Genomic DNA, 23,071 nt, shown 5'->3' on the forward strand with positions numbered 1-23,071 from the left:
TGTCTTGGCAACGTTTCGACGAAATCTCATTCGTCATCTTCAGGCTTCAGCTTCGTGCTTCTGGGAGCAATGTGTGGTCGCAGCTGTTTCTTCCTTTTAACTGCTAGTGGGGGTTTGAACTGATTGGGTGGGAGCTTGGCTGTGCTCTGATTGGATGGAGGTTTTTTTGTGCTCTGATTGGCTGGGGATGTGTCCTGTTTGGGTGGGGGCTTGGTTGTGCTCAATTTAGTCTGTGTTGCAGGGGGATTTGAGCTGGTGAGCTGCATAGCTGTTGTTTGGCTTTGTGGTGGTGCTACATCTTCATAGTGGGTGTCAGTCTGCTGCATGTATGGATTGGAGGGGTTTGAAATGGCTAATGTTGCAGCTGCAGTCTGGCTTCTGGTCCTTGGTCGTGCTTCTTGATCAGTGTGGGTTTGGGTCTGCTTTCTGGGTGGATGTGCGGTGGTGACATCCTGTGTGGACCTCGTGAGTGTGGGTCTGGTGTCATTCCTCGTGTTAGGGACTCGTTTGTCAATAAGGGCAGGTTTCCAAATGGCTGGTAGGCGGGAGGTATCATCTCGTTTGTTCATGCTGTGTGGGCGTTTTTCTATCTCAATGGCTTCTCTGATTATTCTGTTGTTAAAGTGTTCAGTTTTGGCGATAGTTCTGGTCTTTTTAAAGTCAATATCATGTCCTGTGACTTTAAAGTGTTGGACCAGGGAAGAAGTTGGTTCCTCTTTTTTGACTGAGTTCTTGTGTTCTTCAATGCGTGCACTTATTCTTCTTAGAAGAATAAGTGCACGCATTGAAGAACACAAGAACTCAGTCAAAAAAGAGGAACCAACTTCTTCCCTGGTCCAACACTTTAAAGCCCTTATTGACAAACGAGTCCCTAACACGAGGAATGACACCAGACCCACACTCACGAGGTCCACACAGGATGTCACCACTGCACATCCACCCAGAAAGCAGACCCAAACCCACACTGATCAAGAAGCACGACCAAGGACCAGAAGCCAGACCGCAGCTGCAACATTAGCCATTTCAAACCCCTCCAATCCATACATGCAGCAGACTGACACCCACTATGAAGATGTAGCACCACCACAAAGCCAAACAACAGCTATGCAGCTCACCAGCTCAAATCCCCCTGCAACACAGACTAAATTGAGCACAACCAAGCCCCCACCCAAACAGGACACACCCCCAGCCAATCAGAGCACAAAAAAACCTCCATCCAATCAGAGCACAGCCAAACTCCCACCCAATCAGTTCAAACCCCCACTAGCAGTTAAAAGGAAGAAACAGCTGCGATCACACATTGCTCCCAGAAGCACGAAGCTGAAGCCTGAAGATGACGAATGAGACTTCGTCGAAACGTTGCCAAGACATTTCCAATTTTACACGGGAGAAAACCCGAACAACCAAAGACCTACATACAAACACCCGTGAAAACCTCAGAAAACAATATATATATAAATATATTAAGCTTAGGAGGTGAAAGACTAGGACTAGGTATATCTAAAGGTATTATTATGATTAACAGGATGAAAAAATATATTGGAAAATATAGTTTTCAAGGACTATAAATTCAGGGGACTTAAGAGATATAATCTTGGGACTAATTAAATCTTATTGACAACTGGTTTTATTGGTGTTTATAGAAAATTGAGATATTGAAAATGTGGTGATATTTATAATATTAAAATATTAGTGATTTAACAGGGGTTAATAAATATATTGTATAAAGAAATGTTATTGATGTTTACATATACTTTTGGAGAAAGTGACAAAAAATCACAAAGAGAGAATAGCATTAGTTAAAGATAATGAGGTGAATATAGAAGAACCCCAACGAACGGGAAAAATAAAGAAAAGTATAAATTGGGAAAATTGTATAATATAGATTGATACATAAAATGAGCACATTAAGGTTAGAAGTTGGAAGACAAAAATTCTGTATATGTAACTGTATTAATATTGTGAACACTGTGTGAAAAATATGTTAACCCAGTCATTACACTGTCCCCCAAAAAAGCTGATTGTTAAAGGAAAACTGCAAATAAAACATATACAAAAAAAATTCTTTGTTCAACATTAATCATTTGTTGAAAGTGTATATACCAGAGGTCTTCAAACTTGGCAGCTTTAAGACTTAAAGCTATGTTGGCTGGAGATTTCTGGGAGTTGAAGTCCACAAGTCTTAAAGCTGCCATGTTTGGGGACCCCTGGAGTATACTGTACCAATCCTTTAAAGCAGGGGTCTCCAACCTTGGTCCCTTTAAGACTTGTGGACTTTAACTCCCAGAGTTCCTCACCCAGCTTCAACTCTGGGAGTTGAAGTCCACAAGTCTTAAAGGGACCAAGGTTGGAGACCCCTGCTTTAAAGAAAGCCATCATCACAATAAAATCGTCAACACCTTCAACAACTGTTCCTTCAAATCCCCCAAAGCCTCTTGGCCTCATTTTGGAAACATCAAAAGAAAGAGAAGTAAATAACATATGCACTCAGTTGTCATATCCAGGCTTTGTACTTACATATACATTCCAGTACTGTCCACCTCATCTCTCAACCCCCAAGGCTACTTAACAAAGTTTGCATTATTCTCTTAGAAGTCCTCTCTATGGTGATTTAATCAAAAAGAAGGAAACGGGGGTGGTTTGGAAGCAGTAGTCTTAATCTTTAATCTTATTTTGAAGTCTTAACTTTAATCTTCACAGTAAAGAGCAATTCAAGTACAGGACAAAATTATTTCCGTGCTTTCCTTGAAAATAGGACAGCAATCAAAGAAGCATCATTTTACTAAACAAATATGAAGAAATTAAACACACAGAGGCAGCTCCAAAGTATTACATTCAGCGGTGAGGGCCAAAAAGCTTTGGCTTATTTTTATTTATTTTTTTACTTTAAGCTTGAAATGCCCAGTTCCCATGTCACCAGCTTGTGATCTCAAGGGCTGGCCTAAATTAAGGCTGCCCTTCCCCTTAAGCCAGGGCTGTCAAACTCAAGGCCCGGGGGCCGGATCTGGCCTGCCGGGTACTTAGATCTGGCCCGCAGGGCTGCCCTGGAAACAGTGAAGAACCGGCCCACAGGGCTTCTGCCAGTGAAAACAGGCTCCCGAGCTTCAGTTTCGGCTGCCATGGCCTCCTGCAACCCTCTGCCAGCGGAAACGGAGCTCAGGTGGGCCAACACAGGTGCCCCCCCACCGACAGGAGTGACATCAAGCCGGCCACACCCATCCTGGCCACGCCCAGATGAGGTCAAACACAACCCTGATGTGGCCCTCAATGAAATCGAGTTTGACACCCCTGCCTTAGGCCAATTTACAATAGCATATGTCCTGTAGGGCTTTCAGAGCTAATGGAAGGATTATCGAAATACAAGACTTGCTTGATCTGAAGCATCCAGTTTCTGCTGAAGGACCGTCTTTTGTGCAACAGTAGAGAATTGGAAAGCCCACATGTGGGATCTTAAAACTGTAGTTCCCTGAGTAGCTCTTATTTTCCAGGCAATTAAAAAAACAAACCACCTCCTCTAGGCTATTATAAACTACAAATCTATCTAGCTCGGTGGCAGAAATTCCCTATGGTTTTATTACAACACCCCTCCCCCCCACCCCCAACAATGTTATGCAAATAAAGTTTATCTTAGCACGGGGGGGGGGGGAAATCCCAATGTGGGAGGGGAAATTCCCATGGATTCAATTCCCAGAATTCCCCAAGCAGCTACTTGTTGCTGAGAATTCTGGGAATACCATGCCCAAGTTGGGGGAGTTTGGCACAAAGCAACAAATACGGCAAATATGGACTGTTCTTTTCATGAAACTTTTTGGAAGAAGGGAAAAATGAAACTTCTCACATCAGGGTGTAAAATGTTGCAATCTAGTGTCAAACTTGCACCAAGCCCACCAAGAAAGAAGATGAGAGGGGATCAAAATACAGATATAAAATTATTTTCTTCATCCCTGGCATCTTCCTTGCTTTACTCTGGAAATGCTGTGGATTATGCTAAAAGGGAAAAATGAAGACGTAATTTTACCCCAAGTTCTGAAGGATACTATTATTAAAACTTGCTAAAGGTTCATAATCAACAGCTCTGTAAAATGGAACACAACAGCTATAAAATTCAAAACCTTGTTACAACTTCCACTGTTAAAAGATTTGTTTTAAGTGTCTTGTTTTACGATCGGTATATCCTTAACTGAACCTTCTAATCTTTCCTTTAATCACCAAAAGATTGTGTGGCGTAAGCACACTCAATGGAATGGACGACTAAAGAGAGTGGGGGGGGGGGGAAATAGGATTCTAATAGGGTTGCAAAGGTGCCTCCGGATTTTGCAGGGTGGGGGAGAGAGAAGGGGAGGGACTCATGAATCATTTTTCTGCAACTCCTTAAACCAAACCTGATTTTTTTCTGCAATCACCCAGGAGCTGCAGAGATAACCAGGCAGTCCCAGGAAAAGACAGATCTGTTTCAAATGGTTCTTGAAGTTCTTCTGCGGCATAGCTCTGAACCATCTAGCGCAGGGGTCTCCAATTTTGGCAACTTTAAGCCTGGAGGACTTCAACTCCCAGAATACCCCAGCCAGCAAAGCTGGCTGGGGAATTCTGGGAGTTGAAGTCCACCAGGCTTAAAGTTGCCAAGATTGGGGACCCCTGATCTAGTGGGCACTAGATGATGAAAAATTATTGTACCAAAATCCCAGTAATGTAGTCTCAGTTCCACCATTCCCAGCCAACACAGCTAATGGCTATTTCATCTGGGAATGAAGAAATATACAATGTGATCTCTGGAGAGTGTCTAGCTAGAGACCAGTTGTTTTGGACTTGGAGCTTGGCTTTTAATTTTTGAAGAATAAAGAGGGTATCTCATACTGGAATGGGACAACTCACCACAGCCAACTTGCTATAAGACAGGTGTGTCAAACTCGCATTGTCGCAGCAGCATCACATGATGCAGCGTGACTTTTTTCCCCCTTTGCTAAACCGGGCATGGGCATGGCCAGTTCATGATGCATCTGGCCCGCGGGCTGTGAGTTTGACAGCCCTGCCATAGGACAACTCGCTGTGGGACAATCTAATAATTCAATTTAATTATTTAAAATAAAGTTTAAAATTATTTTAATTTTTGCCATTTACATTTTATTTTGTTACATCCTTTCTTTAATGATTCTTTTCCACTATTTCTTTCATATTAGTGTAACTCTTGTCCTGCAGCGAGTTGTCCTGCAGTGAGTTGGTGGTGGCGAGTTGCCCCATGATCAGTTGGCTGTGACAAGTTGGCCACAGAGAGTTGGCCATGACGAGTTGACTGTGGCAAATAGGCCATAGAGTTGGCCATGACGAGTTGACTGTGGCAAATTGGCCATAGAGTTGGCCATGACGAGTTGACTGTGGCAAGTTGGCCATAGAGTTGGTCATGATGAGTTGACTGTGGCAAGTTGGCCATAGAGTTGGCCATGACGAGTTGACTGTGGCAAGTTGGCCATAGAGAGTTGGCCATGACAAGTTGACTGTGGCAAGTTGGCCGCAGTAAATTGTCATAGACCCATTGTCAGCTTTGGAAGCCATACTAGGTCGAAGGCTTCCACATGTTGCCACTTTCTCCTGTGTGGGAACGCTGACACCCATCTCATACAACTCAATGATAAACAGGAGCTGACTGGAAGTATTAAGTCTGGAGTTCCACTTCCAACCAGCTTCAAAAGATGACACACAAACTGTGTGATAGGAGAGAGCCATCTTGCTGAGAATGCTTTAATTTCAATTCCTATATTGAACAGGCAAGAGGACCTGCCCCAAGTGGCTCTCTTGTAAGTCTGTCACTCATTGGAATTTCACTCAAATAGACAGGGTTGATTCGGGCATTTTACACAAGATTATTTAAGGACACTGAAGCAGAGAGTAATTTTTGTTAAAAGACACTGTTATGTAAGATGAAGAGATTCTAATTGTGTGTCTAAATGAGGCATTTTATCATGCCGTTGCTTTGCAGGGAATCCAGGTGATGTCATCAAGTCTCATTTGTAACCATGGTTTTTTCATCTAGCCTTTTCCTTCCACAAATAGAAAAATATATAGAATAGCTGCACTATGCCTTTTTATTAGTAGCAGGTAAGATCCTTCAGGCTGGAAGAAACCTTGTAAACAAGGGGTAAGAAACCTGAAGTCCTTCACATATTGGTGAAGTACAACTCCTAGCATCTCTCACTAATGGTCATGCTGATAAAGGCTGCTGGGAGTTGTAGTTCAGCAATTATCAGGAAGGATACAATTCTCCCACCCTCATGATATGTGTGTCTCTGTGTGTGTATTTTTTTAAAAAAACATAAGGCCAATATCTGATGTATATCCTGCTCTGGAAGAAGAGTCTTTCATGAATATTTCAGCTACCTCAGAGCCAAATATAAACTTGTAAGCTAGAGAATGTGACCAATTTTTATGATCATGTTGACTTAGCCCTTCTTGCCAAGAACGGGATCATGCTGGCACTATACCAGCAGGAATCACTCTGAGCCCAATCTGCATAAAACAAGGAAGTTGGTCTCCATCGGGGTCAATTCACTGAAGAGGGCGTAAGAGCTCCTTGAAGTTTTCTAATTCTTTAACGCTTGTTGAAATCCTGCATCAGACAATGAAAAAAAAATTACTTGGAAGTAAGTGTAGCATGGCATCTCTATTTAGCTAATCTGGAAGAGACTGTGGAAAGGGGGAGAAACATAATTTGAGAATATGTGACACTGATTTCACCTTTCAAATAGGAAGTGTCAAACTCACCTCCCAAAAGCATTGAAGAGGGACACAATCTCCTGCCTTGTTAGATGAAATTCATGCGAAGGACCTTTTTCTGGTATGTTTTCTATCAGTTTTTCAGAAAACAGGATCTTCAGCGCTGTTCCCAAGCCCTGAGTCTGTACACAGTGGGAACAAGATCTCAACTAAACATCACACCAGGAAGTGAGGATGTAATGTAAAACTCAACAGTAAAATAAATGTTAATTATAAAAAAGAAGAAATTATAAAATTGATTGAACCTTCCAATTGGTGCATTTTGTGTATGACATAGCAGAATGTAACTTCATTTAGAGCAGGGGTTTCCAACCTTGGTCCCTTTAAGACTTGTGGACTTCAGCTTTGCTGGCTGAGGGACTCTGGGAGTTGAAGTCCACAAGTCTTAAAGGGACCAAGGTTAGAGACCCCTGATTTAGAGTATCTGTCTATGTCCGTGTGTCTGTGTAATTTAAAAACAAGGAAGTTCTATTTTCTTCTTTATTTGTATTAGCTACAGTTCTTTTAAAAAACATCATTGCCATTAACCTAATGAGACTCTAATTGGTGCAGAGTAGAGAAAGAAAAAGATATAAAGAGAGCCAATGTTATGTAGTAGTGAAGGTGCTGGTCCAGAAACCAGGAAAATGTGAATTCTAGGCCTCCTTTATCCATCTGAGTGACCAGTCATTCTCTCTAAGGCCAACACATTTCATAGGGTTGTTGATGTGGAGAAAATAGGAGAATAGAATAGAATAGAATAGAATTTTATTGGCCAAGTGTGATTGGAACACAAGGAATTTGTCTTGGTGCATATGCTCTCAGTGTACATAAAATAAAAGATACCTTCATCAAGGTACAACATTTACAACACAATTGATGGTCAATATATCAATATAAATCATAAGGATTGCCAGCAACAAGTCATCATGTTAACTATATATAAAAAGGGGAGGGGGATAAAAGTATAATAATATAAGACCTGGCAATGGCTAAGAGCAGGAAAGTTGAAGAAAGACAGATGGGCTAATTCTAGATACATAAGATCAAGCCTTGACAATAAATGCATACAAAGCCAGCATTGAGAAAACAGCAACAGAAGACAAATGCCACCACTGCAAAGAAGCTGAAGAAACAGGAAAGAAAAGAAAAGGAGGGGGGAGTAACTTACTTGCAGCTTCCCCCAAAGGCGGCATTTCAGACACTCTACACAATCCATGATCCTTGAAATGTTCTTAAAATGGAACCGAAATTCCTCCTGAGAAAGAATAAATGAACTAATGAATTAGTGGATAAAAAACTCACTCGTTATTTCTGATTTGAATCTGCAGCATTTCTCCTATTCGATACCTTAGCTCATGGGTGTCAAACTCGATTTCATTGAGAACCACATCAGGGTTGTGTTTGACCTCGGGGAGCTGGGGAGCAGCATGGCCGTGATAGGTGTGGCTAGGGTGGGCATGAGCAGGGGGGGTATAGCCAGGTTGGCATCACTCGTCGAGGCTCTGTTTTCAGCCACGATGGCCTCCTGCAGCCCTCCGCCAGCAAAAATGGAATGGGGGGGCACACATGGCCTCCCCGAGCTCCGCTTTCGCTGGCAGAAGCACCATGGACTGGTCCTTCACTGTTTCCAGGGTGGCTCCGCAAAGCAGATCTAAGCATCCCACAGGCCGGATCCAGCCCTAGGAGTTTGACACCCTGGCCTTAGCTAGTTAAATAGAAATATCCAGAACCATGAGCTTTCTTTATTAATTTATTATGTTATTGTTTTCCAGGATGCAACTGCAAATGCAGGAAGATCAAGTGGAGGAATTCTTCCTTTTATGCAACACTTAAAAGCATAAGGTAACTACCCCGCCCCAGGTAAGATTCAGGTAACTACCCCGCCCCAGACTCCTCTCTGCAATTCCTTAAAACCAAAGGAACCATTTCATGGAAATATCACCAACCCTGGGGAAAGATATGATTGCCTTAAGCAGTTACATCTAGTCCTTGACTTAGCAACTGTTCCAACAGACCTACCTAGGGAGCACTTTTTTTTTTTTTTTTACATTTATATCCCACCCTTCTCCGAAGACTCAGGGCGTCTTACATTGTGTAAGGCAATAGTCTCATTCTATTTGTATATTTATATACAAAGTCAATTTATTGCCCCCCCAACAATCTGGGTCCTCATTTTACCTACCTTATAAAGGATGGAAGGCTGAGTCAACCTTGGGCCTGGTGGGACTAGAACCTGCAGTAATTGCAGGCAGCTGTGTTTAATAACAGGCTTCTTACAGCCTGAGCCACTTACAACCCAGATTCAAAATTTTTGTCGAAACCACACCCATAGCGAAACATTGGTTCGCTTAATAATTGCAGTGTTTGCTTGATGACACAGATTCACCCAATGACCACCACAGAAAAGGTTGTAAATTCAGGTCAGTCACATGACCAATATATTTTCTAAACATAGCAAGTTACATCCGTAAGGGGCAGGCTCCATTACAGTCATAATTCAAGAACTACCTAGATAGTTCTTGAACTACCTCCTGTGCATTCATAAGTATATTTTTGCCTTTGTACCAAGGCATGGCACAGTCTTTTTCTATAACTACCATTCGGAGATAGGAAATCTGTTCTTCTCCAGAAATGGTTGAATTCCAACCTCAGTAGTCCTAGTCAGCAAAGTGAATAGTAAAGGGTGCTGGGAGTTGTGGTACACTAATGCCTGAAATCTCAGCTTCCCAGGGTCAATCTATTCTAAAGGCTTGTCTGTTTCCAATCCATATTTTATGGGATCCTTCTAGAGATTATTGCAAGATTTAAGCCCTATTCCACATATTTTTGTAGAGTGAAAAGATGGTGAGCCAAAGAGAGCTTTCTTCCAGAAGCTGGTTATGAATATTTTATTGTTTGATGCTATAATTTCTAATTAATTTCTGATCAGAATGTTTTATAGTATCTATATCAGCTTAACAAACTAGATTTGAAAACTTCACTGACACAAATGCAATCCTATACCAAGTGTGCCTCTGAGTTTACAAACAAAAAGTGTACTCCCACCACCTCTGCTGAAAGTGACTTAATTTTACCTTTAACTTGGCAGCTTCTTTTTGGTTTCCAGCAAAAAGTGAATTTTCATCAAAGTGCAAAGGAAAAGATCTAAAGCAGAAGACAAACACTATTAATAATGAAGGTCTTTCATTGTAGATGAGAATGGGGAAAAATTCTATTCATCAGTAGTTATTAATTTAAGTAGTTCTTGTAAGGCTTTTTTGTGTTGGTTTCTGCTGCAGCTACAATCTTTCTAGTGACATTTTGAGATCCATGTACTATTGTACTATTGTCATTCGCCTTCAGGGCTACACCTTGTATTTCACAAAGTTTGCAATCCATTACAGTGAACCTTGTTGAAAGCTGATTGCCTTCAGCAATTGTACTGGGGATGACAATCATAAATTAAATATACCTTTGATTCAATGCTACCCAAACTCCATTGAGGCAATAATCAAGAGAGATGTTTATCTTTTAGCCCTTAATTGCAGTTGGAATGAAGACATGTTTAACTAGGATCAGAAACAACATAAAAGCTGTTTATTTAGAGGATAAAACAATATATTTTAAAAAGTTACAATCACCTACCCCCAAACTGAGATCTTATACTGATATTAGGACTGCTAAATCTTGGCAACAAAAATCCAGACAATTAAATACTAGCAAAGAGTTTTACCAACTTCTGGTTGGCAGAAACACTGATTGCAAACAATGGGTTTAATTAACGACCACCATATTTGTTAATTATTACTGCAAACAGGTAATAAAATTGGGCTGACTCACTTAATGACCAATATGACTTACTGGTCATTAAGTGATTCCAGGTTTAATTACGGTTTAATTCCAGGTTTAATTCCAGCCATAAATCTAGGATTACCTATAGTGCACAACCACCAAATGAAATGGAGGAGTTTCCTAAATGAAACGAAGAGCAGTAGATGAACTAGACTTTATGCTTGAACTGGCATAAATCAAAAACCAGTATTTTGATGTGCAGAAGGAAAAGATGAGTGGAGGTTACCTCTCAGGTAAGCTGAGTACAAGCAGAGTATTGTGTGTTCCTGCACTTGAGAAACCCACTGTCATGGCTGGCATTCTGCTAGCCAAGCATCATAAACTGACAGCCTGACATTAGCAACGAGGAATGGATTGGAATATAGGGAGGAATTGTGGTGGTGGGGGGATGGAAACCAAGCCATGCCTGGCCAAGGCGTGAGAAACACCAGCTAGCCCTCATTGGAATGCAGAGCTGGAAAGCTCAGGAACTGAAGGTCTGTTACCCAAACAGACACCCAATTGGGCATTAATTGATAACAGAAGAATGGCTGGGGGTGGGGGAGAGGCAAAGTTAATTTTATTGTTTGCATGCAAAAATGCCAGATCCAGCTTCCCTACTTCTGTAACCACTTCAGCTTTAGTAAAGTATACTCTTGGTAAAACAATGGGCCAGGAGTCTTCTTTGGCTAGATGACAGTGGCATGGTTGACACCCAGACTCAGATTAGGAGGAGCTGGTTGTGTGGGTCAGCCCTCGATATACTTGTAACTCATTGCTGTCATTTTAATTTCTATCCAGATCTGGTAACTGATATATTCTCTCAATTCTGTTTCTAATAATAGAATATCTCTTGCTTAAGCAGAGATACTATATATTATATTAATTGCTTGCTTGTGAACAATTAAAATGTTATTTAACAATAAAACTGTAGGAACTACTGTAATATGTAAATTGCTTAGGATAAAATGTATTTTAATAAAACTTCATTCTTTTTTTCAGAATTATAGCTCACTTTTGTTCAAAATTGACTCTTCTCTGTGTGCTATCTTTTCTTTATCAGTTTGGCTCAGAGGTGAAATCCATTTTTTTTTACTACCGGTTCTGTGGGCATGGTTTGGTGGGCATGGTGTGGCTTGGTGGGTGTGGCAGGGGAAGGATACTGCAAAATCTCCAATGCCACCCCACTCTGAGGTCAGCCAGAGGTGGTATTTGCTGGTTCTCCAAACTACTCAAAATTTCGGCTACCGGTTCTCCGAACTGCTCAAAATTTCCACTACCGGTTCTCCAGAACTTGTCAGAACCTGCTAGATTTCACCCCTGTTTTGGATTCTTGCTTGCCTGCCCACATCTCTTTATCTTAGTTTTCTGCCCCAGCTTCCTATGGAAGTGCCCAATTCTTAACTCTTTATTTGCATTTCTTTAAAGCAACGAGCTACCATTTCATTGCAAGATTAAGTGGATGATGTTGTTACCAGCCAGGTATATCTAAATACACAACCTACTCTCACAAAATAGCCAGTTTGAGAGCCAATTTAGTCTAATGGTTAAAAAACTCATGACTTGAAAACCAGCTTGAAAAAAGCCATGAAAACCAGCTGGATGACTTTGGGCCAGTCATTCTCTCTCAGCCCAATCTACCTCACAGGGTGGTTGTTGTGGGGAAAATAGGAGGAGGAAGATATGTTCACCACCCTGAGTTATTTGCAAAAATAAAAAAGGTGGGAAACAAGAGAGGTTTGGTAGTAAGAACTGAATTTTTCTCTAGCTTACTTTCCCACATTCTATTAAGCAAACTACCTTTTTCCTCCAGTCAGTTCTGATACCTAGAAGTTAAAGAGCTGGGAGCCATACATCACTGTGAAAGATAGAATCATAATGCTGGAAGGGACATATTAAGGTCTTCTAGTCCACCTCCTGCCCAAGAATCCCCAAACCATCTCAGGCAAATAGCAATTCAACCTATGTTTGAACATCCCAAGTGATAGAACACCCATCATCCCATAAGGAAAGCTGTTCCACTGCATAATAACTCTCATGGTTGGTTTGGATCTCTCCCTATCGAATATCCATTGGTTCTTGTTCTACTCTCAGGCGCTATGGAAAATAAATCCACCCCCTCTTCCCTGGGGCAACCCTTCAAATATTGGAACGCTGCTACCGGTATTGGTTTTCCCCTTAACAAGATGACAATGAATGCAGCATTCTTCACCTGCATATAAATCAGATATGCGCACTCTGAAATTTTAAAAGGATTTTGGTTGGTTTAAAGGTGCAGGACGTGATTTAAAGGGCCGTGATAGCTCAGGCTGTTAGAAGCCTGCTATTAGAACACAGCAGCCTGCAATTACTGCAGGTTCAAGCCCAGCCCGAGGTTGACTCAGCCTTCCATCCTTTATAAGGTAGGTAAAATGAGGACCCAGATTGTTGGGGGGGCAATAAGTTGACTTTGTAAATATACAAATAGAATGAGACTATTGCCTTATACACTTTAAGCCACCCTGAGTCTTCGGAGAAGGGCGGGATATAAATGTAAATAAAAAATTTTAAAATTTTTTTAGCTAAAATGAGCATAACTAGTCTCAGCTTGCTTATTCTACTGTTATATATTTATTTATCTATTTGACTTCTAGGCCTTCCATCTCACCAAGGGGTCTTATTTAGTAAGATCCATGGCTCATATGATGGATCCTATTTATAATAAAGAAAAAATGGGAAAGGTAGTTCTAAAAAAGTACAGAGAACTAAGTATACTACTGAATAAGCAGCGCCCCATTTCGGTTTAACAGATAACAAATTAACAGAGTTGGAAGGAACCTTATAGGTCATCTAGTCCAACCCCACCCCACCCCCCGTTCAAGCAGGAGATCCTACACCATTTCTGACAAATGGCAGTCCAATCTTTTCTTGAAAGTCTAAAATGATGAAGCTCCCACAACTTCTGAAGGCAAGCTGTTCCATTGGTTGATTATTCTCACTGTCAGAAAGTTCCTCCTCATTTCTAGGTTGAATCTCTCCTTGGTCAGTTTCCATCCATTATTCCTTGTCTGGCCTTCAGGTGCTTTGGAAAATAGCTTGACCCCTTCCTCTCTGTGGCAGCCCCTCAAGTATTGGAAGACTGCTATCATGTCTCCCCTGGTCCTTCTCTTCACTAGACTAGACATACCCAGTTCCTGTAACCGTTCTTCATAAGTTTTAGTCTCCAGTCTCCTAACCATCCTGGTTGCTCTTCTCTGCACTTTTTCTAGAGTATCAACATCTTTTTATAGTGTGGTGACCAAAACTGGGTGTGCTCTAGGTGTGGTCTTACTAAGGCTTTATAGAGTGGTATTAGTACCTTCCTTGATCTTGATTGTATCCCTGTTAATGTAACTTAGGATTGCATTGGCTTTTTTAACTGCCGCTGCACAGTGCGGGTTCGTATTTAGCTGGTTGTCCGCTAAGACTCCAAGATTCCTCTCACAGTCACTGCTATTAAGCCTGGTTTTCCCCAGTTTATATCTGTGCTTTTGGTTTTTCTAACCTAAGTGTAAGACTTTACTTTTCTCTATGCTGAATTTCATTTTGTTAGATAGGGCCCAGTGTTCAAGTCTGTCAAGATCCATCTGGGTCTTAAGCCTATCTTCTAGGGTTTTAGCCATTCCTGCCAGCTTAGTATCATTTGCAAATTTGGCGAGTTCCCCTTCTATTCCCTCATCTAAGTTGTTTATGAAGATATTGATGAGTACTGGGACTAAGATGGAACCTTGTGGCACCCCACTGCTTATTTGTCTCCATGCAGACCCATTAAGGACATACTCCGTTGAGTATGGTTTGTCAGCCAGTTGCAAATCCATCTGGTGGTGAAGCTATTTATCCCACTTTTTTCTAGCTTAGGTTTGAGCAAGGAAGCCTTTCCTGAGTGGGTTGCAGCTTGGAATGAGGGATTTCTATGCCCAGTTTAGTTACAGAATCTGCCTGGAATGTTATTTGTTTGGCTCTCTCACACGGTATGCAATGAATGTATCATTATGCATATTATCAAATGGGCTACAAGTTTTATTTTGAATTCTTGCTTCATCATATTTGGTGAAGACATCAGCCTAGAAGCCAGGAGACTGCAAGTTCTAGTTCCACTGTAGATATGAAAACCAAGTTGATGACTTTGGGTCAATCACCAGAAGACTGTGAGTTCTAGTCCCACTTTAGGCATGAAAGCCAACTGGGTAACCTTTGGCTAATCCCTGTCACTCAACCCAACTCTCCCCACAGGGTTGTTGTTGTGGGAGAAATAGGAGGAGGAAGGAGTATTAGATACATTAGCTGCCTTGAGTTATTTATCAAAATAATAAAGATGGGAAATAAATAAAATCTTTTCATCCTTCAGTGGTTAGGAGGAAGAAAAGGCTGTAATTTTCAGATGCTTTAAATATACACTCAAAACATGAATAGATTTATAATATTATTTAGTCTTTTCCCAATATTATTCTAACATTCAAAAACTATTTACAATGCTTTTTAGTGACTTCCAATAATACCCTGAATTAAATCATTGAACTACATTACAATTTTGTTTGAACTGGTTACTTTACACCGCTAAAGTGAATAAAAACCTGCTCTTTGCAGCACAATCATCCCATCAACCCAAGGACTTTTGTTTATTTGTATTTTTTTTATGTATTCAATTTATGCCCACCCAACATCCAACTCTGGGAGACTAACAATCCACTGAAAATAACCACTGACAAGCAAAGCTGATTTCAAAGAGCACACCATATTTGGGGTGACCAAAGAAGCACATTGAAATGGATTGAACTTACTTGATTAAATGAAGAATTTCCAGGAGGCGGTTCTTGGTTTTTACATCTTGATCCTCGTCTCCTGTGAAAAGCTGGAAATCGGGGCGCTCAAAAAAGGGCAAGATTTTTGAGAGGGCCCGTAATTCAATTAGATAGATGAAATACAGGTTCTTCAGCCTCCTGGGCCCTTCGCCTTGTGTCAAGATCTCATCAAAACGCAGCTGGAACTCTGTAACGTTGTGCCCCCATCTCTTCTCTGCCCACGTGTCTTACAAAAGAAAAGAAAGGGCTAAAGGTAATATTGAAGGTATGACTCGAGAATCATTCATGGCCATCTCATCCCTAAGCAACTCCCCAGCACACAACCTGCAGAGCCCCCCTAGCCTAGACTGTGATGCTGAAATACAGCCAAGGGTAGAAGGGTCGAAATAGATATATCATGACAGTTGTATTTATTACTATTATTCCGACTTGTAGAACAAATCAAAGCTATAGGAGGAAGAGGTGACATCATCACATCAGAACACCATTCTGTGGCCAAAATGTTTTTTTGTTTAAAAAGTACCCGCTTATCCTACAAAAACTCTCTGCTTTTTTCCTTTTTCTTATATACATAGATGGACAACTTTAATAATATTGTAAAAAAATATATATCTAATGGGATTGATTGATTGACTGACTGATTGAATCATTCTTTCTTTCTTCGTATGGCCACTTACTTCTCAAGCAGATCTTTAGGGAATATTATTCCAGAAGGTAGGAACTTATACAGATAAAATACATTTTGTAAGTCCCATCAAATGACATTGCTTAATGGATGAGATTTGAAGCATTACCAACTTCTATATTTAGAAGGTCCCGTAAAAACAGGGTGTTCCTCCAAGTAAGGTACCAGGCTGGAAACCAGGGGATTGTGAGTTCTAGTCCGATTTTAAGCATGAAAGCCAGCCGGGTGACTTTGGGCCAGTCCCTCTCTCTCAGCCCAACTCTCCTCACAGGGTGCATTTTAATAGTAACAGAGTTGGAAAGGACCTTGGAGGTCATCTAGTCCAACCCCTGGTCTCCTGCATGAGGGATTTGAACCACCAAACTGCCAACTTTTCTGATCGACAAGCTCAGTATCGTAGCCACTGAGCCACCGAGTCAGGCTTGTGAGGAAATTAGGAGGAGGAAGGAGAATTGAATACGTTTGCTGCCTTGAATTATTTATAAAAACAATAAAGGCAGGATGAAAAAAATCTAATCTAATCCAACCCAACCTTGCGTGTCATATTGTTTTTAGAAAGAATGACCTTTCTCTTTCTGGATATCGGTGGCTTTTACAGTATCTTTTTAGTAGTGATTTTTATAACTGCATATCGCCCAGAATAGCCATGGACTTGAGCACTCTAAATCAAATCAAATCAATCAAACCTATTTCTGGTTCATATATTTGCCACCTTTCATTCACTGCAGGGAGTTTTTTTTCCCGTGGTATCTCCGAAGAGACACTTTTATTTGCTCTCACGTGTCTTAAATTCACTGATAAGGGTAAAGGGAAGACTGAGCTACTCAGCTAGGGACCTCTTGATAGCATATGAAAAAGAAAACCATCCAGATCAGGGAAAACAAGATATAAATAAAACATTAAAAAAGCTTCTTTGCCAGTATGGCTGATCCAATTAAATTTTAATCCTGCTGAAAGGTGAAACAAAATTCAAGGCATTCTGTCATTCTATGTTCTCATACTATTTTATGTGTTTTGATTTGGCTCTTTCATCCTGCATTTTATTGCCTCAGAACTTTTTGTAAAACTTCTGTTTTCTGTTTTGCTCAGTCATTTGATTAAATCAGTACTGGGGGGTGAAAAATCTGTGAACAGTCATAATAAAACCTGACAAACTTTGTTTTCTTTCTGGCCCAGAAGCCATAGATCTAAATAAGCTTCACTTCTCTGCCTCAGATACTAGTGCCTTTCTGCACACATACACAATCAAAAAAGTTTAACCAAATGTGTTATGTTCAATGCACGTAACATAGTTAATCTGATTACTGAATGAACACATGTTCTGACTTCACATAATACTAAAATCATAAACCTAACAAATTGCTTGGGTTTGCACAACCAACGAAAGAAATCAAGATTAAAACTAACCAAACTGATGCTATTAAGCAACATCCTATATCCCTAAAGGGAGGACCTTTAGTTTACTGATAAATCATTTGTGCTTTCTGCTAATGGTTCAAATTCAGTTCATACTTTTTAAAAAAAATTAGATTCCTTTCATGGTAGCTCAGCTGGTATAACTATTCAATTGTGGTTCACTCTGTTAATATATTGCATTATAGGTAGTCCTTGACTTATGACCACAATTGGGACTGGAATTTCAATCATAAAGAATTTCCATCACAAGCCGCTGAGTTTTTAAATCAAGTCGCCATATGATTTTACAAGCACTTGTACAATAGTTGTAAAATGACTCAGTGCAATTAAGTAAATCCAGCTTCCCCAATGGGATTTTTTTGCCATTTTATATATTGGAATCATGCAAAAAAAAAAAACAACAACCCCAAAACATTGCAGTTTGCAATCATGGGAATGCAGGACACTTACAACCCATTGTAAATGTGAGTGGGTGGCCAAACATCCAAATTATGATTATGCAGAGGTGGTGTGATGGTTTACAATGGTCATAAGTGCAAATACAGGTCATGATTTTTCCCAACATTGTCATAACTTCAAGTAACTTCAAACGGTTGTTAAGCAAACAGTCCTAAGATCTCAGCTGGGAGGCTGTTCCAAAGGACTGGGCAGCCACTAAGAAGATGCTCCTCCAAAGTCCCATTGACAACATTTAAGGGAGGGACTCGGAGTGCACCCACCATATTTAACCTAATATAAAGGAGAGATACTTCCAGGAAAGGCACAAGGCACAAGTAATTTGGCCCCTATGCCATGTAGCAATACAGGTAGTCCTCGACCTATGACCACAATTGAGCCCAAAATTTCTGTTGTTCAGTGAGACATTTTAAGTGAGTGAATGTTGCCCCGTTTTATGATCTTTCTTGCCATAATTGTTAAGCAAAACACTGCAGTTGTTAAGTTACTAATCCAGTTGTTAAGTGAATCTGGCTTCCCCTTTGGCTTTGCTTGTCAGAAGGATGCAAAAGGAGATCACGTGACCCCAGGACACTGCAACCATCGTAAGTATGAGTCAGTTGCCAAGTGTCTGAATTTTGATCACATGGGGATCATGGGGACACTGCAAAGGTCGTAACTGTGAAAAACGGTCATAAGCCACCTCTTTTCAGTGACGTTGTGACTTTGAATGGTCACTAGATGAACTGTTGTAAGTTGAGGACTACTTGTACTCAAAAGGCCTTGCTGTGCTTCAGAATCCTAAATAAAGTGAGGTCAGATCATTTGATGGTTGCTGCTTGTCTCATACATGCACAGTTATATCCAACATCATCAACAGAATTCTTCCTCCAAATGAAGCAGCGGTAGAAGAGACAAACGCATTTCAGTGATGGGATGCCCAAGCGTGTACTAGTACATCGTGATCTTTTCACTTCCTTTCTATATTTGAGTCTTTCATACAGTTTTATTATGATACAAGGTTCTGCAAGGAATCACAAAGGGATATTTTGGGTGTCAAAGGAAGTGAAGTGAGATCTCAAGAGCTCACGATTGCCACTGTGGCGATGGAGCAGAAGAAATGGCCACGTGGTCCTACTCTTCCCCTTTTCCCTGTCTAGAGGTTGGAAAAAGCTGCTTTTGAGCATTAAGAAGGAAGTGAGGCCACCAACCTTGCAAAAGGTATCTGGCACTGAGATGAATGTTGATGCTTGCATGAAGACCAGAAATAAGTTTGTAGAAAGCTCTCTTCTCCACACAGAGATCTGTAAGAAACATTGAGAGAAAATATGGCAATTCAAAGGGTAGACATTTAATTCTGCAGTGTAATCAACATTGCATCTGCAATGCAATCCACAGTTTTTTAGTTAAAGTGGTAAAAAAAATAATCAGTTACCTTGCAACCAGCTGTAAAACATATTCCCTGGAAAGAGAGAAAGAGCCATTACAAAGGTTTTCTCACAACCGAAACGTATCTATGATAGCTTCATCTGTTGTATCTAATGCCAAGATTGACTACTAGAATAGATGAATTTTTCCAAAATCAGGGTCTCCTCTCAACAATCTTAAGGTGGGATCCTCCCAGTTGAACAACCAGTTCAGTGATCATGCACCTGGTTTAACAACCGGTTCGATGATCGCGCATGTGCAGTTTGAAGAAATCTTCATTTCCGCGTTTCTTCAGAGGAGAAACACAGCTGAGGTGCGGCAATCTGCTCTGCCACGTGAATCAGCTGAGAAGATAAAGGTAGGAAAATAGCGCGGGCGAGCGGGTGGGCCCATCTGATCATCGGAGAGAACTGGTTCACTCCCAGCTGATTGTCGGAGCTATCGGTTTGCCTGAACCGGTCCGAATCGGTAGAATCCCATTCCTGAACTCATGACCCTGAAGTAGGTACACCCATCTCCTCCTGCTGCACACATTAGTAAAATGTTCTTAATTCTTTCACTTTTTAGCTCCAACCCTATCAGCTAATGCATTGGTACATGCTGGCAACATAGTCCTCCAACAGCAGAATAAAGGACTGTTAAGAAGAAGGATGAACTCAACTAAGTCCTCACCCAGCATAGTGTTTATGAACCTGGCACCTTTATTTAGCTAAGTCCTAACACATCTGGAGGGCACTTAATTTTGGAAGAGTGAGTATGGAGTGTAAAGAAGGGAAGAAGAAATGGCAGTCAGTGTGCATTTTGCAAAATACCGACACTTTTTTTTCTAAGGATCGAATAATTAACACCCATCAATGTATCTATCCTCTTGGTTATTGCGGGGAATGCGCTCACCTTCATTTTCTCTTACTCCTGTAAAAGCAAATTAAAAATAGAAAAGGAAGAGATTACATTTCAATCTGATGAAATGTCTTAAGTTATTTCTAGGCTACTTCTATGGGTATGAGCACTCTGATAAAATATTTGCCTCTGAATGTTCTGAGTTTCCTTTCCCATCAACCCCAGACAGTAAAGCCAATAGTAAAGGATTATGGGAGTTGCAGTCCAAATATCATTGCCTAATACAATGTAATACACCAAAATACAATGTAATGCACCAAAACAAATTCCTTGTGTGTCCAATCACACTTGACCAATAAATTCTATTCTATTCAATTCAATTCAATTCAATTCAATTCAATTCTATTCTATTCTATTCTATTCTATTCTATTCTATTCTATTCTATTCTATTCTATTCTATTCTATTCTAATACAACTGGTATTAAAAATATTAAGCTTGTGCATCAATCTCCATTCCACCCCAAGAACTACTACTTTGTTTTAAAATAGTAAGGATCTTATCTTGCTTTGCTGAATTTATTATGCTTCTTTTCCTCAGACTTACATGATTTGGAGTGAAACTGCTTTAGTTCAGTCATTGATCAGACTTACACAATTTAGTCAAGATCTCTAGACTAAGGTAGAGGGTTAGCATGCAGCTAATCAAAATACTTTAGCATTTTGCTAAAGGATCTTATTTGGCTATCCTTTGGCTTCTTGCAGTATCAATAATACTCCTTGTAGCTTACTTTTTTTTATCTATAAGGGTTTTGTTTGTATCCTGCCTTTATTTTTTTTACAAATAACTCAAGGTGGAGAACATACCTAATACTCTTTCCTCCTCCTATTTTCCCCACAATAACAACAACCCTGTGGACTAGGCTGGGAGAGGATAACTGGCCCAAGGTCACCCAGCTAGCATTTTTGACTGAGGTGGAATCTGAACTCATGGTCTACCAGTTTCTAGCCTGGTGCCTTAATCACTTGAGTGGACAATATTTTAAGAACCTATTGTTTCTATTTGCTTTCTTCCTTTTTTTGACTCCATTCCATTCTTATTTGCCATTTTCTCCTCTTTTGATTGCCCGATTATTGTCCCCAATTCGGGTCTGAGCCTGGTGCCGAAGCCAATGATGGACGCCAGACACGAGGTGCAGGTTTTCTGATTGCTTTTTATTGGAGTACTCCAAGGAAAAAGGCTCCTGGCCAAAATGCCAAGAACCAAGAACCAAGAAAGCTTTATACGTTTTCACTAAAAGAGAAGGCGGACAAGGCGATTATAAGAAATATCATCTAATAAACATTTTAGTAATAATTCTACAATTTGCTCTATTGGTCTCTAGCTGTCCCTATTCCTAAGCTTTGGCTAATGAATGCCCCAGGAGTTATCTAATACACATTTTATTGGCTGCAGGTCATCACTATTCCTAAGTGTTAGCTAACATCTGCAAGTTGTCTAACTCTTGTTACTTTTATCAGCTTTCTATCCACCCAGAATTGTTACAAGATTTACACATGCATATTTCCTGTAGATAAGCATTTTTTGTTCTTTCCAGACACACTCCGCAACTGCAGGCTTCCTGATTTACTTTCAAATGTGTGTCATGACCTAGCTTTATTTTAGCATACAGCCCATGTTTAGAGATTTTTTTATAGTGTAGCAGCATGAAATGTGACATTAATACGCACTGAAAAATGTTAATCCAATTTGAATTTTGCTGGTCTTCTTTTATCAATAACCCTAATACTTGCAAACACATAGCAACTCCGTCCACTAACAATATCAACTTTCTCTTAAAAATAATGGAAAGATAAGCTTACCTCTGCCAGAAGCCAGTGGATTTAAAGGCCTTTTTACTGAGCGAGGCCTAGAAGATAAACATATTTTAATTATTTATAGTTAAAACCAATGTTAATTATTTAATAAAACAAATTATTTATAGTTAAAACAAACATGTACAAATAATATTGGTTAAAGGTATAACTAAAAGCAATTGACCACATAGAACTGAATTATTTTCATTGCAATTTCTAGCAAATAAAATCACTTTTAATTTAGGGCTAAAGGCTAAAGAGAGTGAACGAGAAGCATTTGAACTTACCATAGTTACTAATTTCAAAAAGATGGAAAAAATTCTTCAAAGGTATCATCTTAATTGCTGAATGGATAAGTTTATGTGGGAAAGGTAAACTTTCAGACTTCCTTCAAGGATGCATTCTGATTTATCCTTTCTTTTAAAGTCTTTATTTATCCCAATCTGGCACTTTCTAGATATATTGGATTACTAATTCCATGCAATTGGCATTGCTGGGGATGATGGAAGCTATAGTATAACAGCATTTCTGGATGGGGAAAACTTTAATCAACTCCCTAAAACCAGGGAAGACTCTATAAAGATTTTCACATTGCTATAATTCTTTCAATATCTAACCCAGTGGTTCCCAACCAGTGTGCCGCGGCACTAAGGGGTGCCGTGAGATCTTTTGAGGGTGCCGGGAACTTTTGAGCTACGGAGATTTTAAATATCTATTTCCTTATAAGGGTGCCGGGAACTTTTGAAAGGCTTTCCAAGGGTGCCTCAAACAAGAAAAGGTTGTGCCTCAAACAAGAAAAGGTTGGGAACCACTGATCTAACCAGTGACATGCAGATGATAAACACTGAATTAGGACTGGGAAAATTTGAGTTTTAGACTTGTCTTAGAGATGGAATTTACCTTTAGGCAATTCACTCTCTCTCAGTCCTCGAAAGACAAATTACTTCTGATGTTGGCTAGAAACTATATGGATTTATCCATTAATTGCCAGGATTCAAGATTGAAGTGGTGGCCAAAAAAAAAAAAAAGTTA

The 23,071-nt window shown here is 40.2% G+C and overlaps 1 protein-coding gene across 2 annotated transcripts in view; it reads right to left on the bottom strand.

Moving 5' to 3' along the window:
- Positions 1-2,636: 2,636 nt before the first annotated feature.
- Positions 2,637-23,071, bottom strand: part of ERO1A (endoplasmic reticulum oxidoreductase 1 alpha) — a 41,141-nt gene continuing 20,706 nt past the window's right edge. Inside the window, exons 8-16 of one of the 2 annotated variants that reach the window (XM_058163071.1) lie at positions 22,046-22,092; positions 20,239-20,256; positions 19,352-19,378; positions 19,128-19,220; positions 15,360-15,606; positions 9,825-9,894; positions 7,919-8,005; positions 6,757-6,890; positions 2,637-6,601 (exon numbers count right to left, since the gene is read on the bottom strand). In XM_058163071.1, the coding sequence (XP_058019054.1) occupies positions 6,541-6,601; positions 6,757-6,890; positions 7,919-8,005; positions 9,825-9,894; positions 15,360-15,606; positions 19,128-19,220; positions 19,352-19,378; positions 20,239-20,256; positions 22,046-22,092 (784 nt within the window). In that variant the 3' untranslated portion in view covers positions 2,637-6,540. The remainder of the gene's footprint in view (positions 6,602-6,756; positions 6,891-7,918; positions 8,006-9,824; positions 9,895-15,359; positions 15,607-19,127; positions 19,221-19,351; positions 19,379-20,238; positions 20,257-22,045; positions 22,093-23,071) is intronic. The other variant, XM_058163072.1, reaches the window with a different exon arrangement.

This window comes from Ahaetulla prasina, chromosome 1, assembly GCF_028640845.1.
Source record: "Ahaetulla prasina isolate Xishuangbanna chromosome 1, ASM2864084v1, whole genome shotgun sequence".
Taxonomy (NCBI): domain Eukaryota; kingdom Metazoa; phylum Chordata; class Lepidosauria; order Squamata; family Colubridae; genus Ahaetulla; species Ahaetulla prasina.